The following is a 26,077-nucleotide window of genomic DNA, read 5'->3' as shown; positions in this document are numbered from 1 at the left end:
CGTAGACCTCCACAAGTCATACTTGGAAGCAATTTCCAAACGTCTCATATCCCTTAGCCTTGGCCTCCAGGCTTCATATCCCTGTACACACATTCCTGTTCTAGGAACCTGTGGTGGGTGAGGAAGTTAATCTGTGTTAGCCTGAGGCCTGTGTTTCATATGATCATTAACTGGGTATTTTCTTCCCCTTTCTTCCTGTGGTTAAAATGGTGTGTTAGCTGTGGTCAACCGATATGTTGTTGATAGACCAACTTGATTTAGACACAGTGATGATACTGCAGTTTGGATAATACTCAACACACACATGCATGCCTCATCCTTCTCAGTACAGAAACGATCCCAGGTGAAGGTCCCAAATACAAGACAGAAGGACTTTTTTTATTTTATTTTTTATTTAACCAGGTAGGCCAGTTGAGAACAAGTTCTCATTTACAACTGCGACCTGGCCAAGATAAAGCAAAGCAGTTTGACACATACAACAACACAGAGTTACATATGGGATAAACAAGCGTACAGTCAATAACACAATAGAAAAGTTCTGTGTACAGTGTGTGCAAATGTAATAAGATCAGGGAGGCAATAGAGACCATAGAGGCGAAATAATTACAATTTAGCATTAAACACTGGAGTGACAGATGTGCAAGTAGAGATACTGGGGTGCAAATGAGCAAAAAAATAACTATGGGGATGAGGTAGTTGGGTGTGATATTTACAGATGGGCTGTGTACAGGTCCAGTGGATCGGTAAGCTGCTCTGACAGCTGATACTTAAAGTTAGAGAGGGAGATATGAGTCTCCAGCTTCAGTTACTTTTGCAATTCTTTCCTGTCACTGGCAGCAGAGAACTGGAAGGAAAGGCGGCCAAAGTAGGTGTTGGCTTTGGGGATGACCAGTGAAATATATGTGCTGGAGCGCGTGCTTACGGGTGGATGTTGGTATGGTGACCAGTGAGCTGAGATAAGGCGGGGCTTTACCTACCTAGATGACCTGGAGCCAGTGGGTCTGGCGACGAATATGTAGCCGGGGCCAGCCAACGAGAGAGTACAGGTCGCAGTGGTGGGTAGTATATGGGTCTTTGGTGACAAAACGGATGGCACTGTGATAGACTGCATCCAGTTTCCTGAGTAGAGTGTTGAAAGCTATTTTGTAAATGACATCGCCGAAGTCGAGGATCGGTAGGATAATCAGTTTTACGAGGGTATGTTTGGCAGCATGAGTGGCTTTGTTGCGAAATAGGAAGCCGATTCTAGATTTCATTTTGGATTGGATATGCTTAATGTGAGTCTGGAAGGAGAGTTTACAGTCTAACCAGACACCTAGGTATTTGTAGTTATCCACATATTCTAAGTCAGAACCGTCCAGAGTAGTGATGCTAGTCGGGCGGGCGGGTGCGTGCGTGCAGCGATCGGTTGAAGAGCATGCATTTGGTTTTACTAGCATTTAAAAGCAGTTGGAGGCCACGGAAGGAGTGTTGTATGGCATTGAAGCTCATTTGGAGGTTTGTTAACACAGCGTCCAAAGAAGGGCCAGATGTATACAGAATGGTGTCGTCTGCATAGAGGTGGATCAGAGACTCACCAGCAGCAAGAGCGACATCATTGATATATACAGAGAAAAGAGTCGGCCCGAGGAATGAACCCTGTGGCACCCCCATAGAGACTGCCAGAGGTCCGGACAACAGGCCCTCCGATTTGACACACTGAACTCTACCTGAGAAGTAGTTGGTGAACCAGACGAGGCAGTCATTTGAGAAACCAAGGCTGTTGAGTCTGCCGATAAGAATGTGGTGATTGATCAAAAGCCTTGGCCAGGTCGATGAAGACAGCTGCACAGTACAGTCTTTTATCGATGGAGGTTATGATATTGTTTAGGACCTTGAGCGTGGCTGAGGTGCACCCGTGACCAGCTCGGGAAACAGATTGCATAGTGGAGAAGGTACGATGGATTTGAAATGGTCGGTGATCTGTTTGTTAACTTGGCTTTCGAAGATTTTAGGAAGGCAGGATGGATATACAGTTGAAGTCGGAAGTTTACATACACCTTAGCCAAATACATTTAAACTCAGTTTTTCACAATTACTGACATTTAATCCTAGTAAAAATTCCCTGTCTTAGGTCAGTTAGGATCACCACTTTATTTTAAGAATGTGAAATGTCAGAATAATAGTAGAGAGAATATTATATTTCAGCTTTTATTTCTTTCATCACATTCCCAGTGGGTCACAAGTTTACATACACTCAATTAGTATATAGTAGCGTTGACTTTAAATTGTTTAACTTGGAAGCCTTGCAAGCCTCCCCCTTTTTCCTCCAAACATAACGATGGTCATTATGGCCAAACAGTTCTATTTTTGTTTCATCAGACCAGAGAACATTTCTCAACAAAAAGTACGATCTTTGTCCCCATGTGCAGTTGCAAACCGTAGTCTGGCTTTTTTATGGCGGTTTTGGGGCAGTGGCCTCTTCCTTGCTGTGCGGCCTTTCAGGTTGTGTCGATATAGGACTTGTTTTACTGTGAATATAGATACTTTTGTACCTGTTTCCTCCAGCATCTTCACAAGGTCCTTTGCTCTTGTTCTGATTGATTTGCACTTTTCGCACCAAAGTACGTTCATCTCTAGGAGACCCCTTCCTGAGCGGTATGACGGCTGCGTGGTCTCATGGTGTTTATACTTGCGTACTATTGTTTGTACAGATGAACGTGGTACCTTCATGCGTTTGGAAATTGCTCATTTTGCTGATTTCTTTTGATTTTCTTATGATGTCAAGCAAAGAGGCACTGAGTTTGAAGGTAGGCCTTGAAATAAATCCACAGGTACACCTCCAATTGACTCAAATGATGTCAATTAGCCTATCAGAAGTGTATGTAAACTTCCGACTTCAACTGTAGGTCTATAACAGTTTGGGTCTAGAGTGTCTCACCCTTTGAAGAGGGGGATGACCGCGGCAGCTTTCCAATCTTTGGGGATCTCAGACGATACGAAAAGAGGTTGAACTGGCTAGTAATAGGGGTTGCAACAATTTCAGCTGATCATTTTGGAAAGAGCGGGTCCAGATTGTTTAGCCCAGCTGATTTGGAAGGATCTAGATTTAGCAGCTCTTTCAGAACATCAGCTGTCTGGATTTGGGTGAAGGAGAAGCGGGGGGGGGGGGGGGGGGGGGGCTTGGGCAAGTTTCTGCGGGGGGTGCAGAACTGTAGGCCAGGGTAGGGGTAGCCAGGTGGAAAGCATGGCCAGACGTAGAAAAATGCTTATTGAAATTATCTATTATCTATTATCGTAGATTTATCCGTGGTGACAGTGTTTCCTAGCCTCAGTGCAGTGGGCAGCTGGGAGGAGGTGCTCTTATTCTCCATGGACTTTAGTGTCCCAAAACCTATTGGAATTAGTGCTAGAGGATGCACATTTCTGTCTAGCCTTAGCTTTCCTAACTGACTGTGTATTGGTTCCTGACTTCCCTGAAAAGTTGCATATCGCGGGGACTATTCGATGCTAATGCAGAACGCCACAGGATGTTTTTGTGCTGGTCAAGGGCAGTCAGATCTGGAGTGAACCAAGAGCTTTATCTGTTCTTAGTTCTACATTTTTTGAATGGGGCATGCTTATTTAAGATGGTGAGGAAAGCACTTTTAAAGAGCAACCAGGCATCCTCTACTGACGGGATGAGGTCAATATCCTTCCAGGGTACCCGGGCCAGGTTGATTAGAAAAGCCTGCTCGCAGAAGTGTTTAAGGGAGCGTTTGACAGTGATGAGGGGTGGTCGTTTGACCGTGGACCCGTGGCGGATACAGGCAATGAGGCAGTGATCGCTGAGATCCTGGTTGAAGACAGCAGAGGTGTATTTAGAGGACAAGTTGGTCAGGATGATATCGATGAGGGTGCCCATGGTTACAGATCTAGGGTTGTACCAGGTAGGTTCATTGATAATTTGTGTGAGATTGAGGGCATCTAGCTTAGATTGTAGGATGGCCGGGGTGTTAAGCATGTACTGTTAGGTGACGTAAACTGGGATGAGTCCCATAGGGCGGCGCACAATTGGCCCAGCGTCGTCCTGGTTTGGCCGGTGTAGGCCGTCATTTAAATATAAATGGTTCTTAACTGACTTGCCTAATTTAAATAAAAGTTAAATAGAAGAAATTGCATGTCAATTTCAGACTGGTTAGAATTTAAGTTTGCGATCTCCCGCTATCTGCAAGCATGACCAATGGCATAACACCTCATTGATATGTAAATTCAACCAACCAATAGGAATACATGAACATGAAATACATATTTCTGCAGTGTCAAGTGGAAACATAACCAACCGTGTTACACTAGCTGGGCTGTTGCCTGAGAAAGAGCTGTGATTGTTTGGTGTTGCTATGAGGTGAAGCATTGTTTGCCAGTTTCACGGCTACTTAATCATGACCTGAAGCCATGTCCTAGTCATCACGTTACAGACACCATACAGACCCAATGACTCTGTTCTAACACTGCTGGTTGCTATATAATTATATAATTGCCTACTTCTCACAGTAAGGTAGAGGGGAGTGGCCGTTATTGTCTACCATTGTAACCGTTGAGCTGTCCATCAAACATTGAATATTTCAGTTGATGTAGATTACTGTAAAGCACTTTGGGGCGGCAGGGTAGCCTAGTGGTTAGAGCGTTGTACTAGTAACCGAAAGGTTGCAAGTTCAAATCCCAGAGCTGACAAGGTACAACTCTGTCGTTCTGTCTCTGAACCCACTGTTCCTAGGCCGTCATTGAAAATAAGAATTTGTCCTTAACTGACTTGACTAGTTAAATAAATGTAAAAAAAATAAAAATAACTTTGCCCTTGTTAAAAGGGCTATATAAATCACATTTTATTGATAACATGATTGCTTGATTGACCAATCCTTGAGCTCCCAGCATGTGGCTGATGTTCTGTGTTCCACTGCCAGGGGCGGCTAATGAGAACGGTAAGGTTGCGGAGGACAGTGAGACCATCCCAGATCAGACAGTGACCGTAGCAGCCACAGGAGGGGAGGCCCAGTCTGCTCCGGCTGCAGCCCAAGCCGAGGCTCCTGCAGACACCACAGACCCGGCCCCTGCAGCGGAGGCCCCGGCCCAGAGTGAGACCCAGCCTGCAGCCGATGCTCCTGCAGCAGCCACTTCCCCCGAGCAGCCAGCCAGCTCTCCAGAGCCTCCCCCTGCAGCCCAGGACCCAGGTACGTACTGTAGGCACAGACAGAGGCTGCGTTTACACAGGCAGCCCAATTCTGATATTTTTTCACTAATTGATATTTTGACCAACCTGCTCAGCTCTTTTGCCAATAATTGGGCAAAATATCAGAATTGGACTGCTTGTGTAAACGTAGCCAAAGTGGCCTAATATGATCATGCTCCTCTATTTCCAATGCAAATCACACCTTTCTTCTGTCCTCATATCTGCTCACGGCACACAAGAGGCCTGTTTCTGGACGGACATGGATCAGTTGTGCGTAACCGTTTTGATAAGGATGTAATACCTGTTTGTTCAAGCAGCTGTAAAAACGCATCAGGATCGTTTCACCAGACACAGATGAAGCCGAGTTCTGTACACAAAAACATGATCTCAGTTGAAATGGTTTTTTAGTCAGAGACTTTAGGCTTAACCTGTGTCTGACTGGAAATCCATCCCTGACGGTATTAATCCAACAACAAGGGGGTAATGACCCTCTGTCCCATTGACAACACCAAGTACACAATGTTAATTTACTGGCAATGATCAACAGTAACCTGATAAATGTTCCACTTAGCCTACTGTACTCCTCAGTGACCCCTTGAACACAGCTAGCTAGGAGCCCAGGTGAATATTCATCTATGTAGACTTTCCCCTGTTCTGCTGTCTCATTACCCTGACTGTTACCAGGGTTATGGATAGTACTGTTACCAGGGTTAGGGCTAGTACTGTTACCAGGGTTATGGATAGGTCTGTTACCAGGGTTAGGGATAGTACTGTTACCAGGGTTAGGGATAGTACTGTTACCAGGGTTATGGCTAGTACTGTTACCAGGGTTATGGCTAGTACTGTTACCAGGGTTATGGATAGGTCTGTTACCAGGGTTAGGGATAGTACTGTTACCAGGGTTAGGGATAGTACTGTTACCAGGGTTATGGATAGTACTGTTACCAGGGTTAGGGATAGGTCTGTTACCAGGGTTAGGGATAGTACTGTTACCAGGGTTATGGATAGGTCTGTTACCAGGGTTATGGATAGTACTGTTACCAGGGTTATGGATAGGTCTGTTACCAGGGTTATGGATAGTACTGTTACCAGGGTTATGGATAGTACTGTTACCAGGGTTATGGATAGGTCTGTTACCAGGGTTATGGATAGGTCTGTTACCAGGGTTATGGATAGTACTGTTACCAGGGTTATGGATAGTACTGTTACCAGGGTTATGGATAGGTCTGTTACCAGGGTTATGGATAGGTCTGTTACCAGGGTTATGGATAGGTCTGTTACCAGGGTTATGGATAGGTCTGTTACCAGGGTTATGGCTAGTACTGTTACCAGGGTTATGGATAGTACTGTTACCAGGGTTATGGATAGTACTGTTACCAGGGTTATGGATAGGTCTGTTACCAGGGTTATGGATAGTACTGTTACCAGGGTTATGGATAGTACTGTTACCAGGGTTATGGATAGTACTGTTACCAGGGTTATGGATAGGTCTGTTACCAGGGTTATGGCTAGTACTGTTACCAGGGTTATGGCTAGTACTGTTACCAGGGTTATGGATAGTACTGTTACCAGGGTTATGGATAGGTCTGTTATCAGGGTTATGGATAGTACTGTTACCAGGGTTATGGATAGTACTGTTACCAGGGTTATGGATAGTACTGTTACCAGGGTTATGGATAGTACTGTTACCAGGGTTAGGGATAGGTCTGTTACCAGGGTTATGGATAGGTCTGTTACCAGGGTTAGGGCTAGTACTGTTACCAGGGTTATGGATAGGTCTGTTACCAGGGTTATGGCTAGTACTGTTACCAGGGTTATGGATAGTACTGTTACCAGGGTTATGGATAGTACTGTTACCAGGGTTATGGATAGGTCTGTTACCAGGGTTATGGATAGGTCTGTTACCAGGGTTATGGATAGGTCTGTTACCAGGGTTATGGATAGTACTGTTACCAGGGTTATGGCTAGTACTGTTACCAGGGTTATGGATAGGTCTGTTATCAGGGTTATGGATAGTACTGTTACCAGGGTTATGGATAGTACTGTTACCAGGGTTATGGATAGTACTGTTACCAGGGTTAGGGATAGGTCTGTTACCAGGGTTATGGATAGGTCTGTTACCAGGGTTAGGGCTAGTACTGTTACCAGGGTTAGGGCTAGTACTGTTACCAGGGTTAGGGATAGTACTGTTACCAGGGTTATGGATAGTACTGTTACCAGGGTTATGGATAGGTCTGTTACCAGGGTTATGGATAGGTCTGTTACCAGGGTTATGGATAGGTCTGTTACCAGGGTTATGGATAGTACTGTTACCAGGGTTATGGATAGGTCTGTTACCAGGGTTATGGATAGGTCTGTTACCAGGGTTATGGATAGGTCTGTTACCAGGGTTATGGATAGGTCTGTTACCAGGGTTATGGATAGGTCTGTTACCAGGGTTATGGATAGGTCTGTTACCAGGGTTAGGGCTAGTACTGTTACCAGGGTTAGGGCTAGGTCTGTTACCAGGGTTAGGGCTAGTATTGTTACCAGGGTTAGGGCTAGTATTGTTACCAGGGTTATGGATAGGTCTGTTACCAGGGTTAGGGATAGGTCTGTTACCAGGGTTAGGGATAGGTCTGTTACCAGGGTTAGGGATAGGTCTGTTACCAGGGTTATGGATAGGTCTGTTACCAGGGTTATGGATAGGTCTGTTACCAGGGTTAGGGATAGGTATGTTACCAGGGTTATGGATAGGTCTGTTACCAGGGTTATGGATAGGTCTGTTACCAGGGTTATGGATAGTTCTGTTACCAGGGTTAGGGATAGGTCTGTTACCAGGGTTAGGGATAGGTCTGTTACCAGGGTTAGGGATAGTACTGTTACCAGGGTTAGGGCTAGTACTGTTACCAGGGTTATGGATAGGTCTGTTACCAGGGTTAGGGATAGGTCTGTTACCAGGGTTATGGATAGGTCTGTTACCAGGGTTATGGATAAGTCTGTTACCAAGGTTAAGGCTAATACTGTTACAATGGGTTAGGGATAAGTCTGTAACCAGGGTTAGGGATAGGTCTGTTACCAGGGTTAGGGCTAGTACTGTTACCAGGGTTAGGGCTAGTACTGTTACCAGGGTTATGGATAGTACTGTTACCAGGGTTAGGGCTAGTACTGTTACCAGGGTTAGGGATAGGTCTGTTACCAGGGTTATGGATAGGTCTGTTACCAGGGTTAGGGATAGGTCTGTTACCAGGGTTAGGGATAGGTCTGTTACCAGGGTTAGGGATAGGTCTGTTACCAGGGTTAGGGATAGGTCTGTTACCAGGGTTAGAGATAGGTCTGTTACCAGGGTTAGAGATAGGTCTGTTACCAGGGTTAGAGATAGGTCTGTTACCAGGGTTAGAGATAGGTCTGTTACCAGGGTTAGGGCTAGTACTGTTACCAGGGTTAGGGATAGTATTGTTACCAGGGTTATGGATAGGTCTGTTACCAGGGTTAGGGATAGGTCTGTTACCAGGGTTAGGGATAGGTCTGTTACCAGGGTTATGGATAGTACTGTTACCAGGGTTAGGGCTAGTATTGTTACCAGGGTTAGGGATAGGTCTGTTACCAGGGTTAGGGATAGTACTGTTACCAGGGTTAGGGCTAGTATTGTTACCAGGGTTATGGATAGTACTGTTACCAGGGTTAGGGCTAGTATTGTTACCAGGGTTATGGATAGGTCTGTTACCAGGGTTATGGCTAGTACTGTTACCAGGGTTAGGGATAGGTCTGTTACCAGGGTTAGGGATAGGTCTGTTACCAGGGTTAGGGATAGGTCTGTTACCAGGGTTATGGATAGGTATGTTACCAGGGTTATGGATAGGTATGTTACCAGGGTTATGGATAGGTCTGTTACCAGGGTTAGGGCTAGTATTGTTACCAGGGTTAGGGCTAGTACTGTTACCAGGGTTAGGGCTAGGTCTGTTACCAGGGTTAGGGCTAGGTCTGTTACCAGGGTTAGGGCTAGTATTGTTACCAGGGTTAGGGCTAGTATTGTTACCAGGGTTATGGATAGGTCTGTTACCAGGGTTAGGGATAGGTCTGTTACCAGGGTTAGGGATAGGTCTGTTACCAGGGTTATGGATAGTACTGTTACCAGGGTTAGGGCTAGTATTGTTACCAGGGTTAGGGATAGGTCTGTTACCAGGGTTAGGGATAGTACTGTTACCAGGGTTAGGGCTAGTATTGTTACCAGGGTTATGGATAGGTCTGTTACCAGGGTTATGGATAGTACTGTTACCAGGGTTAGGGCTAGTATTGTTACCAGGGTTATGGATAGGTCTGTTACCAGGGTTAGGGCTAGTACTGTTACCAGGGTTAGGGATAGGTCTGTTACCAGGGTTAGGGATAGGTCTGTTACCAGGGTTAGGGATAGGTCTGTTACCAGGGTTATGGATAGGTATGTTACCAGGGTTATGGATAGGTATGTTACCAGGGTTATGGATAGGTCTGTTACCAGGGTTAGGGCTAGTATTGTTACCAGGGTTAGGGCTAGTACTGTTACCAGGGTTAGGGCTAGGTCTGTTACCAGGGTTAGGGCTAGGTCTGTTACCAGGGTTAGGGCTAGTATTGTTACCAGGGTTAGGGCTAGTATTGTTACCAGGGTTATGGATAGGTCTGTTACCAGGGTTAGGGATAGGTCTGTTACCAGGGTTAGGGATAGGTCTGTTACCAGGGTTAGGGATAGGTCTGTTACCAGGGTTATGGATAGGTCTGTTACCAGGGTTATGGATAGGTCTGTTACCAGGGTTAGGGATAGGTATGTTACCAGGGTTATGGATAGGTCTGTTACCAGGGTTATGGATAGGTCTGTTACCAGGGTTATGGATAGTTCTGTTACCAGGGTTAGGGATAGGTCTGTTACCAGGGTTAGGGATAGGTCTGTTACCAGGGTTAGGGATAGTACTGTTACCAGGGTTAGGGCTAGTACTGTTACCAGGGTTATGGATAGGTCTGTTACCAGGGTTAGGGATAGGTCTGTTACCAGGGTTATGGATAGGTCTGTTACCAGGGTTATGGATAGGTCTGTTACCAGGGTTAGGGCTAGTACTGTTACCAGGGTTAGGGATAGGTCTGTTACCAGGGTTAGGGATAGGTCTGTTACCAGGGTTAGGGCTAGTACTGTTACCAGGGTTAGGGCTAGTACTGTTACCAGGGTTATGGATAGTACTGTTACCAGGGTTAGGGCTAGTACTGTTACCAGGGTTAGGGATAGGTCTGTTACCAGGGTTATGGATAGGTCTGTTACCAGGGTTATGGATAGGTCTGTTACCAGGGTTATGGATAGGTCTGTTACCAGGGTTATGGATAGGTCTGTTACCAGGGTTATGGATAGGTCTGTTACCAGGGTTATGGATAAGTCTGTTACCAGGGTTAGGGATAGTACTGTTACCAGGGTTAGGGATAGGTCTGTTACCAGGGTTAGGGATAGGTCTGTTACCAGGGTTAGGGATAGGTCTGTTACCAGGGTTAGGGATAGTGCTGTTACCAGGGTTAGGGATAGGGCTGTTACCAGGGTTAGGGATAGGTCTGTTACCAGGGTTAGGGATAGGTCTGTTACCAGGGTTAGGGATAGGGCTGTTACCAGGGTTAGGGATAGGGCTGTTACCAGGGTTAGGGATAGGGCTGTTACCAGGGTTATGGATAGGTCTGTTACCAGGGTTATGGATAGGTCTGTTACCAGGGTTAGGGATAGGTCTGTTACCAGGGTTAGGGATAGGTCTGTTACCAGGGTTAGGGATAGGTCTGTTACCAGGGTTAGGGATAGGTCTGTTACCAGGGTTAGAGATAGGTCTGTTACCAGGGTTATGGATAGGTCTGTTACCAGGGTTATGGATAGGTCTGTTACCAGGGTTATGGATAGGTCTGTTACCAGGGTTAGGGATAGGTCTGTTACCAGGGTTAGGGATAGGTCTGTTACCAGGGTTAGGGATAGGTCTGTTACCAGGGTTATGGATAGGTCTGTTACCAGGGTTATGGATAGGTCTGTTACCAGGGTTATGGATAGGTCTGTTACCAGGGTTATGGATAGGTCTGTTACCAGGGTTATGGCTAGTACTGTTACCAGGGTTAGGGATAGGTCTGTTACCAGGGTTAGGGATAGGGCTGTTACCAGGGTTATGGATAGGGCTGTTACCAGGGTTAGGGATAGTGCTGTTACCAGGGTTAGGGATAGGTCTGTTACCAGGGTTAGGGATAGGTCTGTTACCAGGGTTATAGATAGGTCTGTTACCAGGGTTATAGATAGGTCTGTTACCAGGGTTATAGATAGGTCTGTTACCAGGGTTATGGATAGGTCTGTTACCAGGGTTATGGATAGGTCTGTTACCAGGGTTATGGATAGGTCTGTTACCAGGGTTATGGATAGGTCTGTTACCAGGGTTATGGATAGGTCTGTTACCAGGGTTATGGATAGGTCTGTTACCAGGGTTATGGATAGGTCTGTTACCAGGGTTATGGATAGGTCTGTTACCAGGGTTATGGATAGGTCTGTTACCAGGGTTATGGATAGGTCTGTTACCAGGGTTATGGATAGGTCTGTTACCAGGGTTATGGATAGGTCTGTTACCAGGGTTATGGATAGGTCTGTTACCAGGGTTATGGATAGGTCTGTTACCAGGGTTATGGATAGGTCTGTTACCAGGGTTATGGATAGGTCTGTTACCAGGGTTACTAACATGATCCCTCACTGACCCTAGAGGTTCCATGGTGATGGAGGACATTACTAACATGATCCCTCACTGACCCTAGAGGTTTCATGGTGATGGAAGTCATTACTAACATGATCCCTCACTGACCCTAGAGGTTCCATGGTGATGGAAGTCATTACTAATCTTGTCAATTTACTTAGTGAGTCCCAATGCAAATTACTGCCAAGTCACATGTACTGCGCATTTCGAATGTGTATTTGTCTAATGCAAAGTACCATTAATATAACCGATAAAGGAAAAGGCTGTAGTTGAATAGAACCAGTGGTCCAGCAGACCTTATATAGTTGAAAAGAACCAGCGGGCCAGTATATAGTTGAATAGAACCAGTGGGCCAGTATGTAGTTGAATAGAACCAGGGGGCCAGTATGTAGTTGAATAGAACCAGTGGGCCAGTATATAGTTGAATAGAACCAGTGGGCCAGTATATAGTTGAATAGAACCAGTGGGCCAGTATATAGTTGAATAGAACCAGTGGGCCAGTATATGGTTGAATAGAACCAGTGGGCCAGTATATAGTTGAATAGAACCAGTGGGCCAGTATATAGTTGAATAGAACCAGTGGGCCAGTATATAGTTGAATAGAACCAGTGGGCCAGTATGTAGTTGAATAGAACCAGTGGGCCAGTATGTAGTTGAATAGAATCAGTGGTTCCGGTATGTAGTTGAATAGAACCAGTGGTTCCGGTATGTAGTTGAATAGAACCAGTGGTTCCGGTATGTAGTTGAATAGAACCAGGGGGCCAGTATGTAGTTGAATAGAACCAGTGGGCCAGTATATAGTTGAATAGAACCAGGGGGCCAGTATGTAGTTGAATAGAACCAGGGGGCCAGTATGTAGTTGAATAGAACCAGGGGGCCAGTATGTAGTTGAATAGAACCAGCGGGCCAGTATGTAGTTGAATAGAACCAGTGGGCCAGTATGTAGTTGAATAGAACCAGTGGGCCAGTATGTAGTTGAATAGAACCAGTGGTTCCAGTATATAGTTGAATAGAATCAGTGGGCCAGTATGTAGTTGAATAGAACCAGTGGGCCAGTATGTAGTTGAATAGAACCAGTGGTTCCAGTATATAGTTGAATAGAATCAGTGGGCCAGTATGTAGTTGAATAGAACCAGTGGGCCAGTATGTAGTTGAATAGAATCAGTGGTTCCAGTATGTAGTTGAATAGAACCAGTGGGCCAGTATATAGTTGAATAGAACCAGTGGTTCCAGTATGTAGTTGAATAGAACCAGTGGGCCAGTATGTAGTTGAATAGAACCAGTGGGCCAGTATGTAGTTGAATAGAACCAGTGGGCCAGTATATAGTTGAATAGAATCAGTGGGCCAGTATGTAGTTGAATAGAACCAGGGGGCCAGTATGTAGTTGAATAGAACCAGTGGGCCAGTATGTAGTTGAATAGAACCAGTGGGCCAGTATATAGTTGAATAGAACCAGTGGTTCCAGTATGTAGTTGAATAGAACCAGTGGTTCCAGTATGTAGTTGAATAGAACCAGTGGAACAGTATATAGTTGAATAGAACCAGTGGGCCAGTATATAGTTGAATAGAACCAGCGGGCCAGTATATAGTTGAATAGAACCAGTGGTTCCAGTATGTAGTTGAATAGAACCAGTGGGCCAGTATATAGTTGAATAGAACCAGTGGGCCAGTATGTAGTTGAATAGAACCAGTGGGCCAGTATGTAGTTGAATAGAACCACTGGGCCAGTATGTAGTTGAATAGAACCAGTGGGCCAGTATGTAGTTGAATAGAACCAGTGGGCCAGTATGTAGTTGAATAGAACCAGTGGGCCAGTATGCAGTTGAATAGAACCAGTGGGCCAGTATGCAGTTGAATAGAACCAGTGGTTCAGTATGTAGTTGAATAGAACCAGTGGGCCAGTATGTAGTTGAATAGAACCAGTGGGCCAGTATGTAGTTGAATAGAACCAGTGGGCCAGTATGTAGTTGAATAGAACCAGTGGTTCCAGTATATAGTTGAATAAAACCAGTGGGCCAGTATGTAGTTGAATAGAACCAGTGGGCCAGTATGTAGTTGAATAGAACCAGTGGTTCCAGTATATAGTTGAATAGAACCAGTGGGCCAGTATATAGTTGAATAGAATCAGTGGTTCCAGTATATAGTTGAATAGAACCAGTGGGCCAGTATATAGTTGAATAGAACCAGTGGGCCAGTATGCAGTTGAATAGAATCAGTGGTTCCAGTATGTAGTTGAATAGAACCAGTGGGCCAGTATGCAGTTGAATAGAACCAGTGGGCCAGTATGCAGTTGAATAGAACCAGTGGTTCAGTATGTAGTTGAATAGAACCAGTGGGCCAGTATGTAGTTGAATAGAACCAGTGGTTCCAGTATGTAGTTGAATAGAACCAGTGGGCCAGTATGTAGTTGAATAGAACCAGTGGTTCCAGTATGTAGTTGAATAGAACCAGTGGGCCAGTATATAGTTGAATAGAACCAGTGGGCCAGTATATAGTTGAATAGAACCAGTGGGCCAGTATGTAGTGGAATAGAACCAGTGGGCCAGTATATAGTTGAATAGAACCAGTGGTTCCAGTATATAGTTGAATAGAACCAGTGGTTCAGTATGTAGTGGAAGAGAACCAGTGGGCCAGTATGTAGTGGAATAGAACCAGTGGGCCAGTATGTAGTGGAATAGAACCAGTGGGCCAGTATGTAGTGGAATAGAACCAGTGGTTCCAGTAAGTAGTTGAATAGAACCAGTGGGCCAGTATGTAGTTGAATAGAACCAGTGGGCCAGTATGTAGTTGAATAGAACCAGTGGTTCCAGTATATAGTTGAATAGAATCAGTGGGTCAGTATGTAGTTGAATAGAACCAGTGGGCCAGTATGTAGTGGAATAGAACCAGTGGTTCCAGTATGTAGTTGAATAGAATCAGTGGGCCAGTATGTAGTTGAATAGAACCAGCGGGCCAGTATGTAGTTGAATAGAACCAGTGGGTCAGTATGTAGTTGAATAGAACCAGTGGGCCAGTATGTAGTGGAATAGAACCAGTGGTTCCAGTATGTAGTTGAATAGAACCAGTGGGCCAGTATGTAGTGGAATAGAACCAGTGGTTCCAGTATGTAGTTGAATAGAACCAGTGGAACAGTATATAGTTGAATAGAACCAGTGGTTCCAGTATGCAGTTGAATAGAACCAGTGGGCCAGTATATAGTTGAATAGAACCAGTGGTTCCAGTATATAGTTGAATAGAACCAGTGGGCCAGTATATAGTTGAATAGAACCAGTGGTTCCAGTATGTAGTTGAATAGAACCAGTGGGCCAGTATGTAGTTGAATAGAACCAGTGGTTCAGCAGACCTTATATAGTTGAATAGAACCAGTGGGCCAGTATGTAGTTGAATAGAACCAGTGGTTCAGCAGACCTTATATAGTTGAATAGAACCAGTGGGCCAGTATGTAGTTGAATAGAACCAGCGGGCCAGTATGTAGTTGAATAGAACCAGTGGGCCAGTATATAGTTGAATAGAACCAGTGGGCCAGTATGTAGTTGAATAGAACCAGTGGGCCAGTATGTAGTTGAATAGAACCAGTGGGCCAGTATATAGTTGAATAGAACCAGTGGGCCAGTATATAGTTGAGTAGAACCAGTGGGCCAGTATATAGTTGAATAGAACCAGTGGGCCAGTATGTAGTTGAATAGAACCAGTGGGCCAGTATGTAGTTGAATAGAACCAGTGGGCCAGTATGTAGTTGAATAGAACCAGTGGGCCAGTATGTAGTGGAATAGAACCAGTGGGCCAGTATGTAGTTGAATAGAACCAGTGGTCCAGCAGACCTTATATAGTTGAATAGAACCAGTGGGCCAGTATGTAGTTGAATAGAACCAGTGGGCCAGTATGTAGTTGAATAGAACCAGCGGGCCAGTATGTAGTTGAATAGAACCAGTGGGCCAGTATGTAGTTGAATAGAACCAGTGGACCAGTATGTAGTGGAATAGAACCAGCGGGCCAGTATGTAGTTGAATAGAACCAGTGGGCCAGTATGTAGTTGAATAGAACCAGTGGGCCAGTATGTAGTTGAATAGAACCAGCGGGCCAGTATGTAGTTGAATAGAACCAGTGGGCCAGTATGTAGTTGAATAGAACCAGTGGACCAGTATGTAGTGGAATAGGACCAGTGGGCCAGTATGTAGTTGAATAGAACCAGTGGGCCAGTATGTAGTTGAATAGAACCAGTGGGCCAGTATATAGTTGAATAGAACCAGTGGGCCAGTATGTAGTTGAATAGAACCAGTGGGCCAGTATGTAGTTGAATAGAACCAGTGGGCCAGTATGTAGTTGAATAGAACCAGTGGGCCAGTATGTAGTGGAATAGAACCAGTGGGCCAGTATGTAGTGGAATAGAACCAGTGGGCCAGTATGTAGTGGAATAGAACCAGTGGGCCAGTATGTAGTGGAATAGAACCAGTGGGCCAGTATGTAGTGGAATAGAACCAGTGGGCCAGTATGTAGTGGAATAGAACCAGTGGGCCAGTATGTAGTGGAATAGAACCAGTGGGCCAGTATGTAGTGGAATAGAACCAGTGGGCCAGTTTATAGTTGAATAGAACCAGTGGGCCAGTATGTAGTTGAATAGAACCAGTGGGCCAGCAGACCTTATATAGTTGAATAGAACCAGTGGTTCCAGTATGTAGTTGAATAGAACCAGTTGGCCAGTATATAGTTGAATAGAACCAGTGGGCCAGTATATAATTGAATAGAACCAGTGGTTCCAGTATGTAGTTGAATAGAACCAGTGGGCCAGTATATAGTTGAATAGAACCAGTGGGCCAGTATATAATTGAATAGAACCAGTGGGCCAGTATATAGTTGAATAGAACCAGTGGTTCAGCAGACCTTATATAGTTGAATAGAACCAGTAGGGCCAGTATATAGTTGAATAGAACCAGTGGGCCAGTATATAGTGGAATAGAACCAGTGGGCCAGTATGTAGTTGAATAGAACCAGTGGTTCAGCAGACCTTATATAGTTGAATAGAACCAATGGGCCAGTATGTAGTTGAATAGAACCAGTGGGCCAGTATGTAGTTGAATAGAACCAGCGGGCCAGTATGTAGTTGAATAGAACCAGTGGGCCAGTATGTAGTTGAATAGAACCAGTGGTTCCAGTATGTAGTTGAATAGAACCAGTGGGCCAGTATATAGTTGAATAGAACCAGTGGTTCCAGTATATAGTTGAATAGAACCAGTGGGCCAGTATATAGTTGAATAGAACCAGTGGGCCAGTATGTAGTTGAATAGAACCAGTGGTTCCAGTATGTAGTTGAATAGAACCAGTGGGCCAGTATGTAGTTGAATAGAACCAGGGGGGCAGTATGTAGTTGAATAGAACCAGTGGTTCCAGTATGTAGTTGAATAGAACCAGTGGTTCCAGTATGTAGTTGAATAGAACCAGTGGTTCAGTATGTAGTTGAATAGAACCAGTGGGCCAGTATGTAGTTGAATAGAACCAGTGGGCCAGTATATAGTTGAATAGAACCAGTGGTTCAGTATGTAGTTGAATAGAACCAGTGGGCCAGTATGTAGTTGAATAGAACCAGTGGGCCAGTATGTAGTTGAATAGAACCAGTGGTTCCAGTATATAGTTGAATAGAACCAGTGGTTCAGTATGTAGTTGAATAGAACCAGTGGGCCAGTATATAGTTGAATAGAACCAGTGGGCCAGTATGTAGTTGAATAGAACCAGTGGTTCAGTATGTAGTTGAATAGAACCAGTGGTTCAGTATGTAGTTGAATAGAACCAGTGGGCCAGTATGTAGTTGAATAGAACCAGTGGTTCCAGTATATAGTTGAATAGAACCAGTGGTTCCAGTATGTAGTTGAATAGAACCAGTGGTTCCAGTATGTAGTTGAATAGAACCAGTGGGCCAGTATATAGTTGAATAGAACCAGTGGGCCAGTATGTAGTTGAATAGAACCAGTGGGCCAGTATATAGTTGAATAGAACCAGTGGGCCAGTATGTAGTTGAATAGAACCAGTGGTTCCAGTATGTAGTTGAATAGAACCAGTGGGCCAGTATATAGTTGAATAGAACCAGTGGTTCCAGTATATAGTTGAATAGAACCAGTGGGCCAGTATATAGTTGAATAGAACCAGTGGGACAGTATATAGTTGAATAGAACCAGTGGGCCAGTATATAGTTGAATAGAACCAGTGGTTCCAGTATGTAGTTGAATAGAACCAGTGGGCCAGTATATAGTTGAATAGAACCAGTGGTTCCAGTATGTAGTTGAATAGAACCAGGGGGCCAGTATGTAGTTGAATAGAACCAGTGGTTCCAGTATGTAGTGGAATAGAACCAGTGGGCCAGTATGTAGTTGAATAGAACCCGTGGGCCAGCAGTCCTTATATAGTTGAATAGAACCAGTGGTTCCAGTATGTAGTTGAATAGAACCAGTGGGCCAGTATGTAGTTGAATAGAACCAGTGGGCCAGTATATAGTTGAATAGAACCAGTGGGCCAGTATGTAGTTGAATAGAACCAGTGGGCCAGTATGTAGTTGAATAGAACCAGTGGGCCAGTATGTAGTTGAATAGAACCAGTGGGCCAGTATGTAGTTGAATAGAACCAGTGGGCCAGTATGTAGTTGAATAGAACCAGTGGGCCAGTATGTAGTGGAATAGAACCAGTGGGCCAGTATATAGTTGAATAGAACCAGTGGGCCAGTATGTAGTTGAATAGAACCAGTGGGCCAGCAGACCTTATATAGTTGAATAGAACCAGTGGTTCCAGTATGTAGTTGAATAGAACCAGTTGGCCAGTATGTAGTTGAATAGAACCAGGGGGCCAGTATGTAGTTGAATAGAACCAGTGGGCCAGTATGTAGTTGAATAGAACCAGTGGGCCAGTATGTAGTTGAATAGAACCAGTGGGCCAGTATATAATTGAATAGAACCAGTGGGCCAGTATATAGTTGAATAGAACCAGTGGTTCAGCAGACCTTATATAGTTGAATAGAACCAGTGGGCCAGTATATAGTTGAATAGAACCAGTGGGCCAGTATATAGTGGAATAGAACCAGTGGGCCAGTATGTAGTTGAATAGAACCAGTGGTTCAGCAGACCTTATATAGTTGAATAGAACCAGTGGTTCCAGTATATAGTTGAATAGAACCAGTGGGCCAGTATGTAGTTGAATAGAACCAGTGGGCCAGTATGTAGTTGAATAGAACCAGTGGGCCAGTATATAGTTGAATAGAACCAGTGGTTCAGTATGTAGTTGAATAGAACCAGTGGGCCAGTATGTAGTTGAATAGAACCAGTGGGCCAGTATGTAGTTGAATAGAACCAGCGGGCCAGTATGTAGTTGAATAGAACCAGTGGGCCAGTATGTAGTTGAATAGAACCAGTGGTTCCAGTATGTAGTTGAATAGAACCAGTGGGCCAGTATATAGTTGAATAGAACCAGCGGGCCAGTATGTAGTTGAATAGAACCAGTGGGCCAGTATGTAGTTGAATAGAACCAGTGGTTCCAGTATGTAGTTGAATAGAACCAGTGGGCCAGTATATAGTTGAATAGAACCAGTGGTTCCAGTATGTAGTTGAATAGAACCAGTGGTTCCAGTATGTAGTGGAATAGAACCAGTGGTTCCAGTATGTAGTGGAATAGAACCAGTGGGCCAGTATATAGTTGAATAGAATCAGTGGTTCCGGTATGTAGTTGAATAGAATCAGTGGTTCCAGTATGTAGTTGAATAGAACCAGTGGGCCAGTATGTAGTTGAATAGAACCAGTGGTTCCAGTATGTAGTTGAATAGAACCAGTGGGCCAGTATGTAGTGGAATAGAACCAGTGGTTCCAGTATGTAGTTGAATAGAACCAGTGGTTCAGTATGTAGTTGAATAGAACCAGTGGTTCCAGTATATAGTTGAATAGAACCAGTGGGCCAGTATGTAGTTGAATAGAACCAGTGGGCCAGTATATAGTTGAATAGAACCAGTGGTTCAGTATGTAGTTGAATAGAACCAGTGGGCCAGTATGTAGTTGAATAGAACCAGTGGTTCCAGTATATAGTTGAATAGAACCAGTGGTTCAGTATGTAGTTGAATAGAACCAGTGGGCCAGTATGTAGTTGAATAGAACCAGTGGGCCAGTATGTAGTTGAATAGAACCAGTGGTTCCAGTATATAGTTGAATAGAACCAGTGGTTCCAGTATGTAGTTGAATAGAACCAGTGGGCCAGTATGTAGTTGAATAGAACCAGTGGGCCAGTATATAGTTGAATAGAACCAGTGGGCCAGTATATAGTTGAATAGAACCAGTGGGCCAGTATGTAGTTGAATAGAACCAGTGGTTCCAGTATGTAGTTGAATAGAACCAGTGGGCCAGTATATAGTTGAATAGAACCAGTGGTTCCAGTATATAGTTGAATAGAACCAGTGGGCCAGTATATAGTTGAATAGAACCAGTGGGACAGTATATAGTTGAATAGAACCAGTGGGCCAGTATATAGTTGAATAGAACCAGTGGTTCCAGTATGTAGTTGAATAGAACCAGTGGGCCAGTATATAGTTGAATAGAACCAGTGGTTCCAGTATGTAGTTGAATAGAACCAGGGGGCCAGTATGTAGTTGAATAGAACCAGTGGTTCCAGTATGTAGTGGAATAGAACCAGTGGGCCAGTATGTAGTTGAATAGAACCCGTGGGCCAGCAGTCCTTATATAGTTGAATAGAACCAGTGGTTCCAGTATGTAGTTGAATAGAACCAGTGGGCCAGTATATAGTTGAATAGAACCAGTGGGCCAGTATATAGTTGAATAGAACCAGTGGGCCAGTATGTAGTTGAATAGAACCAGTGGGCCAGTATGTAGTTGAATAGAACCAGTGGGCCAGTATGTAGTTGAATAGAACCAGTGGGCCAGTATGTAGTTGAATAGAACCAGTGGGCCAGTATGTAGTTGAATAGAACCAGTGGTTCCAGTATGTAGTTGAATAGAACCAGTGGGCCAGTATGTAGTTGAATAGAACCAGTGGTTCAGTATGTAGTTGAATAGAACCAGTGGTTCAGTATGTAGTTGAATAGAACCAGTGGGCCAGTATGTAGTTGAATAGAACCAGTGGGCCAGTATGTAGTTGAATAGAACCAGCGGGCCAGTATGTAGTTGAATAGAACCAGTGGGCCAGTATGTAGTTGAATAGAACCAGTGGGCCAGTATGTAGTGGAATAGAACCAGTGGTTCCAGTATGTAGTTGAATAGAACCAGTGGGCCAGTATATAGTTGAATAGAACCAGTGGGCCAGTATGTAGTTGAATAGAACCAGTGGGCCAGTATGTAGTTGAATAGAACCAGTGGGCCAGTATATAGTTGAATAGAACCAGTGGGCCAGTATGTAGTTGAATAGAACCAGTGGTTCCAGTATGTAGTTGAATAGAACCAGTGGTTCCAGTATGTAGTTGAATAGAACCAGTGGGCCAGTATATAGTTGAATAGAACCAGTGGGCCAGTATATAGTTGAATAGAACCAGTGGGCCAGTATGTAGTTGAATAGAACCAGTGGGCCAGTATGTAGTTGAATAGAACCAGTGGGCCAGTATGTAGTTGAATAGAACCAGTGGGCCAGTATGTAGTTGAATAGAACCAGTGGGCCAGTATGTAGTTGAATAGAACCAGTGGGCCAGTATGTAGTTGAATAGAACCAGTGGTTCCAGTATATAGTTGAATAGAACCAGTGGTTCCAGTATGTAGTTGAATAGAACCAGTGGTTCCAGTATGTAGTTGAATAGAACCAGTGGGCCAGTATATAGTTGAATAGAACCAGTGGGCCAGTATATAGTTGAATAGAACCAGTGGTTCAGTATATAGTTGAATAGAACCAGTGGGCCAGTATGTAGTTGAATAGAACCAGTGGTTCCAGTATGTAGTTGAATAGAACCAGTGGTTCCAGTATGTAGTGGAATAGAACCAGTGGGCCAGTATGTAGTTGAATAGAACCAGTGGGCCAGTATGTAGTTGAATAGAACCAGTGGTTCCAGTATATAGTTGAATAGAACCAGTGGGCCAGTATATAGTTGAATAGAACCAGTGGGCCAGTATATAGTTGAATAGAACCAGTGGGCCAGTATATAGTTGAATAGAACCAGTGGTTCCAGTATATAGTTGAATAGAACCAGTGGGCCAGTATATAGTTGAATAGAACCAGTGGGCCAGTATATAGTTGAATAGAACCAGTGGGCCAGTATGTAGTTGAATAGAACCCGTGGGCCAGTATGTAGTGGAATAGAACCAGTGGGCCAGTATGTAGTGGAATAGAACCAGTGGGCCAGTATGTAGTTGAATAGAACCAGTGGGCCAGTATGTAGTTGAATAGAACCAGTGGGCCAGCAGACCTTATGTAGTGGGATAGAACTCAGGGTTTTTCTTTATTTTGACTATTTTCTACATTGTAGAATAATAGTGACGATATCAAAACTATGAAATAACATATGGAATCATGTAGTAACCAAAAAGGTGTTAAACAAATCAAAATATATTTTATATTTGAGATTCTTCAAAGTAGCCACCCTTTGCCTTGATGACAGCATTGCACACTCTTGGCATTCTCTCAACCAGCTTCACCTGGAATGTTTTTCCACCAAGCTTGAAGGAGTTCCCACATATGCTGAGCACTTGTTGGCTGCTTTCTTTCACTCTGCAGTCCAACCCATCCCAAACCATCTCAATTGGGAATAAATTCCACAATTAACTTTTAACAAGGCACACCCGTTAATTGAAATGCATTCCAGGTGACTACCTCGTGAAGTTTGTTTATCCCATGTGTAACTCTGTGTTGTTTTTGTCGCACTGCTTTGCTTTATCTTGGCCAGGTCGCAGTTGTAAATGAGAACTTGTTCTTAACTGGCCTACCTGGTTAAATAGGGTGAAATAGGGTTAAATAGGCTCAACTGGCCTACCTGGTTAAATAGGGTGAAATAAAAAATAAAAAAAATTAAAGCTGGTTGAGAGAATGCCAAGAGTGTGCAAAGCTGTCATCAAGGCAAAGGGTGGCTACTTTAAAGAATCTCAAATATGTTTTGATTTGTTTAACACCTTTTGGTTACTACATGATTCCATATGTGTTATTGCATAGTGTTGATGTCTTCACTATTATTCTACAATGTAGAAAATAGTAAAAATAAATAAAAACCCTTGAATCAGTAGGCGTGTCCAAAATTATGTATATAGTTGAATTGAACCAGTGGTTCAGTATAGAATCGCAGAAAGACACCGAGAGAGAGACACACCGAGAGAGAGAGAGACACACCGAGAGAGAGAGAGACACACCGAGAGAGAGAGAGAGAGACACACCGAGAGAGAGAGAGAGAGACACACCGAGAGAGAGAGAGAGAGACACACCGAGAGAGAGAGAGACACACCGAGAGAGAGAGAGACACACCGAGAGAGAGAGAGACACACCGAGAGAGAGAGACACACCGAGAGAGAGAGACACACCGAGAGAGAGAGACACACCGAGAGAGAGAGACACACCGAGAGAGAGAGACACACCGAGAGAGAGAGACACACCGAGAGAGAGAGACACACCGAGAGAGAGAGACACACCGAGAGAGAGAGACACACCGAGAGAGAGAGACACACCGAGAGAGAGAGACACACCGAGAGAGAGAGACACACTGAGAGAGAGAGACACACTGAGAGAGAGAGACACACTGCGAGAGAGAGAGACACACAGAGAGAGAGAGACACACAGAGAGAGGGACACAGAGACACATATATATATACACACACAGAAGCACAGAGAGGGACACAGAGAGCAGAGCAGCCTCTCTGAGGTGCAGAATGATTCACGGCCTGCCAAACCAAACCTAGGGAGCCCTGGTCAGAAGTAGTGCACTACAAATAAGGTGCCCTATTTGTAGTGCACTACTTACACTGACTTCAGACAGCAGAAAAGGGACGCAATCAGGTGACCTATCAGGGCCGTTAACATTGCAGATTTTTGTAGTTCAGGATTTATTTACCTTTCCAGGCCTCTTGACACTTTTTTCACAATACATAACTATTAGTGAATGTAGGTTTTTGACTGTTTTGTGTTTTATTTGTTATTGTCCTTGTTCCTGAAAAGCAGCTGAGGCCACAGCTGAGGCCGATACAACTGCAACCAGGTGAGAAGGGTTCTTTACATCAAACACAAAGATAACTTGCTGCTTCATATTCCTTGAATGTCCACCCATTCTAATATGATTTTCCTCGCTTGCATTTTAGCCCCTAGTCAGGGAAATGAAGCCGGTCTTCCCAATGTTGTGGATGAAGAATCTGCATGAATGTCCTAATTTGAAAGCGAGAGAGGATGACAATATATACACACCAGTTGCCTGTTGCCAAGCTGCAGACCAGCTGATCTCTGTGACCAGGATCAATGGGTCATCACTGTGCCTTTTTCCTCTGTAAATACTCTATTTTCTATTTAGTTGTATTATTAGCATCGTTTATAAAACATTCATTAGATAATTGCTTCAAAGTAACTTATAAATGCTTATTAACTATTGCTTGAATCTAAAAATCTACATTTCTGGTGAGTTCGTATTACAGCCTTGTAACGATGTGGGAAATCAAGTATGAGGGGAATCAAGTATGAGGGAAATCAAGTATGAGGGGAATCAAGTATGAGGGAAATCAAGTATGAGGGGAATCAAGTATGAGGGGAATCAAGTATGAGGGGAAATCAAGTATGAGGGGAAATCAAGTATGAGGGGAAATCAAGTATGAGGGGAAATCAAGTATGAGGGAAATCAAGTATGAGGGAAATCAAGTATGTGGGAAATCAAGTATGTGGGAAATCAAGTATGTGGGAAATCAAGTATGAGGGAAATCAAGTATGAGGGAAATCAAGTATGAGGGAAATCAAGTATGAGGGAAATCAAGTATGAGGGAAATCAAGTATGAGGGGAAATCAAGTATGAGGGGAAATCAAGTATGAGGGGAAATCAAGTATGGGGGAAATCAAGTATGAGGGGAAATCAAGTATGAGGGGAAATCAAGTATGAGGGGAATCAAGTATCAGGGATTAAGCGACCAACACTAATTTGTCAGAATTATTCATTCAGGAACAACTTGAATCCATTTACTCACACATATTTGAGAAATGAAGCCAACAACTATTAGACATTTAAATGATGTTGTTTTTACAGCTGGCTTGGACTGTACAACCATAATATGACCATGTTACAACCATGTTATAACGGTTTGAATAAAACAGTTTCTGAACTCAAGACATTCACTGACGTTGCTTTTTTAAACAGCATCCATTGTATGAGGAAAAGTATTTATGTCAGACAGTATCTCATCCACACTGTTAGATTACATCAGAGACGATGGAACAGAGCCCACGAAGAGAAAAAGGTGGCAGAAAAGGTATAGTAAATCTCTGGATTTTATTGTAGTTGCAAGTTACATTTTGGTGTGTTTGACAGTTGACTAAAATAGAAAAATAAACAGACTAAAAACCAAGATCGGTAAGGCCTGTGTATGGCTTTGGGTAAGGCCTGTGTGTGGCTTTGGGTAAGGCCTGTGTATGGCTTTGGGTAAGGCCTGTGTATGGCTTTGGGTAAGGCCTGTGTGTGGCTTTGGGTAAGGCCTGTGTGTGGCTTTGGGTAAGGCCTGTGTGTGGCTTTGGGTAAGGCCTGTGTGTGGCTTTGGGTAAGGCCTGTGTATGGCTTTGGGTAAGGCCTGTGTATGGCTTTGGGTAAGGCCTGTGTATGGCTTTGGGTAAGGCCTGTGTGTGGCTTTGGGTAAGGCCTGTGTATGGCTTTGGGTAAGGCCTGTGTGTGGCTTTGGGTAAGGCCTGTATGTGGCTTTGGGTAAGGCCTGTGTATGGCTTTGGGTAAGGCCTGTGTGTGGCTTTGGGTAAGGCCTGTGTGTGGCTTTGGGTAAGGCATGTGTGTGGCTTTGGGTAAGGCCTGTGTGTGGCTTTGGGTAAGGCCTGTGTATGGCTTTGGGTAAGGCCTGTGTGTGGCTTTGGGTAAGGCCTGTGTGTGGCTTTGGGTAAGGCCTGTGTGTGGCTTTGGGTAAGGCCTGTGTATGGCTTTGGGTAAGGCCTGTGTGTGGCTTTGGGTAAGGCCTGTATGTGGCTTTGGGTAAGGCCTGTGTGTGGCTTTGGGTAAGGCCTGTGTGTGGCTTTGGGTAAGGCCTGTGTATGGCT

General features: G+C 44.2%; 1 protein-coding gene across 2 annotated transcripts in view; it reads left to right on the top strand.

Annotated features, from left to right (window-relative positions):
• si:dkey-284p5.3 (uncharacterized protein LOC557830 homolog) overlaps positions 1 to 25,148 on the top strand; it is a 37,334-nt gene extending 12,186 nt beyond the window's left edge. The window contains exons 2-4 of one of the 2 annotated variants that reach the window (XM_055893189.1): positions 4,923 to 5,189; positions 24,017 to 24,041; positions 24,142 to 25,148. In XM_055893189.1, the coding sequence (XP_055749164.1) occupies positions 4,923 to 5,189; positions 24,017 to 24,041; positions 24,142 to 24,148 (299 nt within the window). In that variant the 3' untranslated portion in view covers positions 24,149 to 25,148. Of the gene's footprint in view, positions 1 to 4,922; positions 5,190 to 24,004; positions 24,042 to 24,141 lie in introns of both variants that reach the window. The other variant, XM_055893188.1, reaches the window with a different exon arrangement.
• The last annotated feature ends 929 nt before the right edge of the window (positions 25,149 to 26,077 follow it).

This window comes from Salvelinus fontinalis, chromosome 32 (assembly GCF_029448725.1).
Source record: "Salvelinus fontinalis isolate EN_2023a chromosome 32, ASM2944872v1, whole genome shotgun sequence".
Lineage (NCBI taxonomy): Eukaryota > Metazoa > Chordata > Actinopteri > Salmoniformes > Salmonidae > Salvelinus > Salvelinus fontinalis.
The sequence above is the reverse complement of the archived record's forward strand: the minus strand, read 5'-3'. Positions and strand labels throughout refer to the sequence as shown.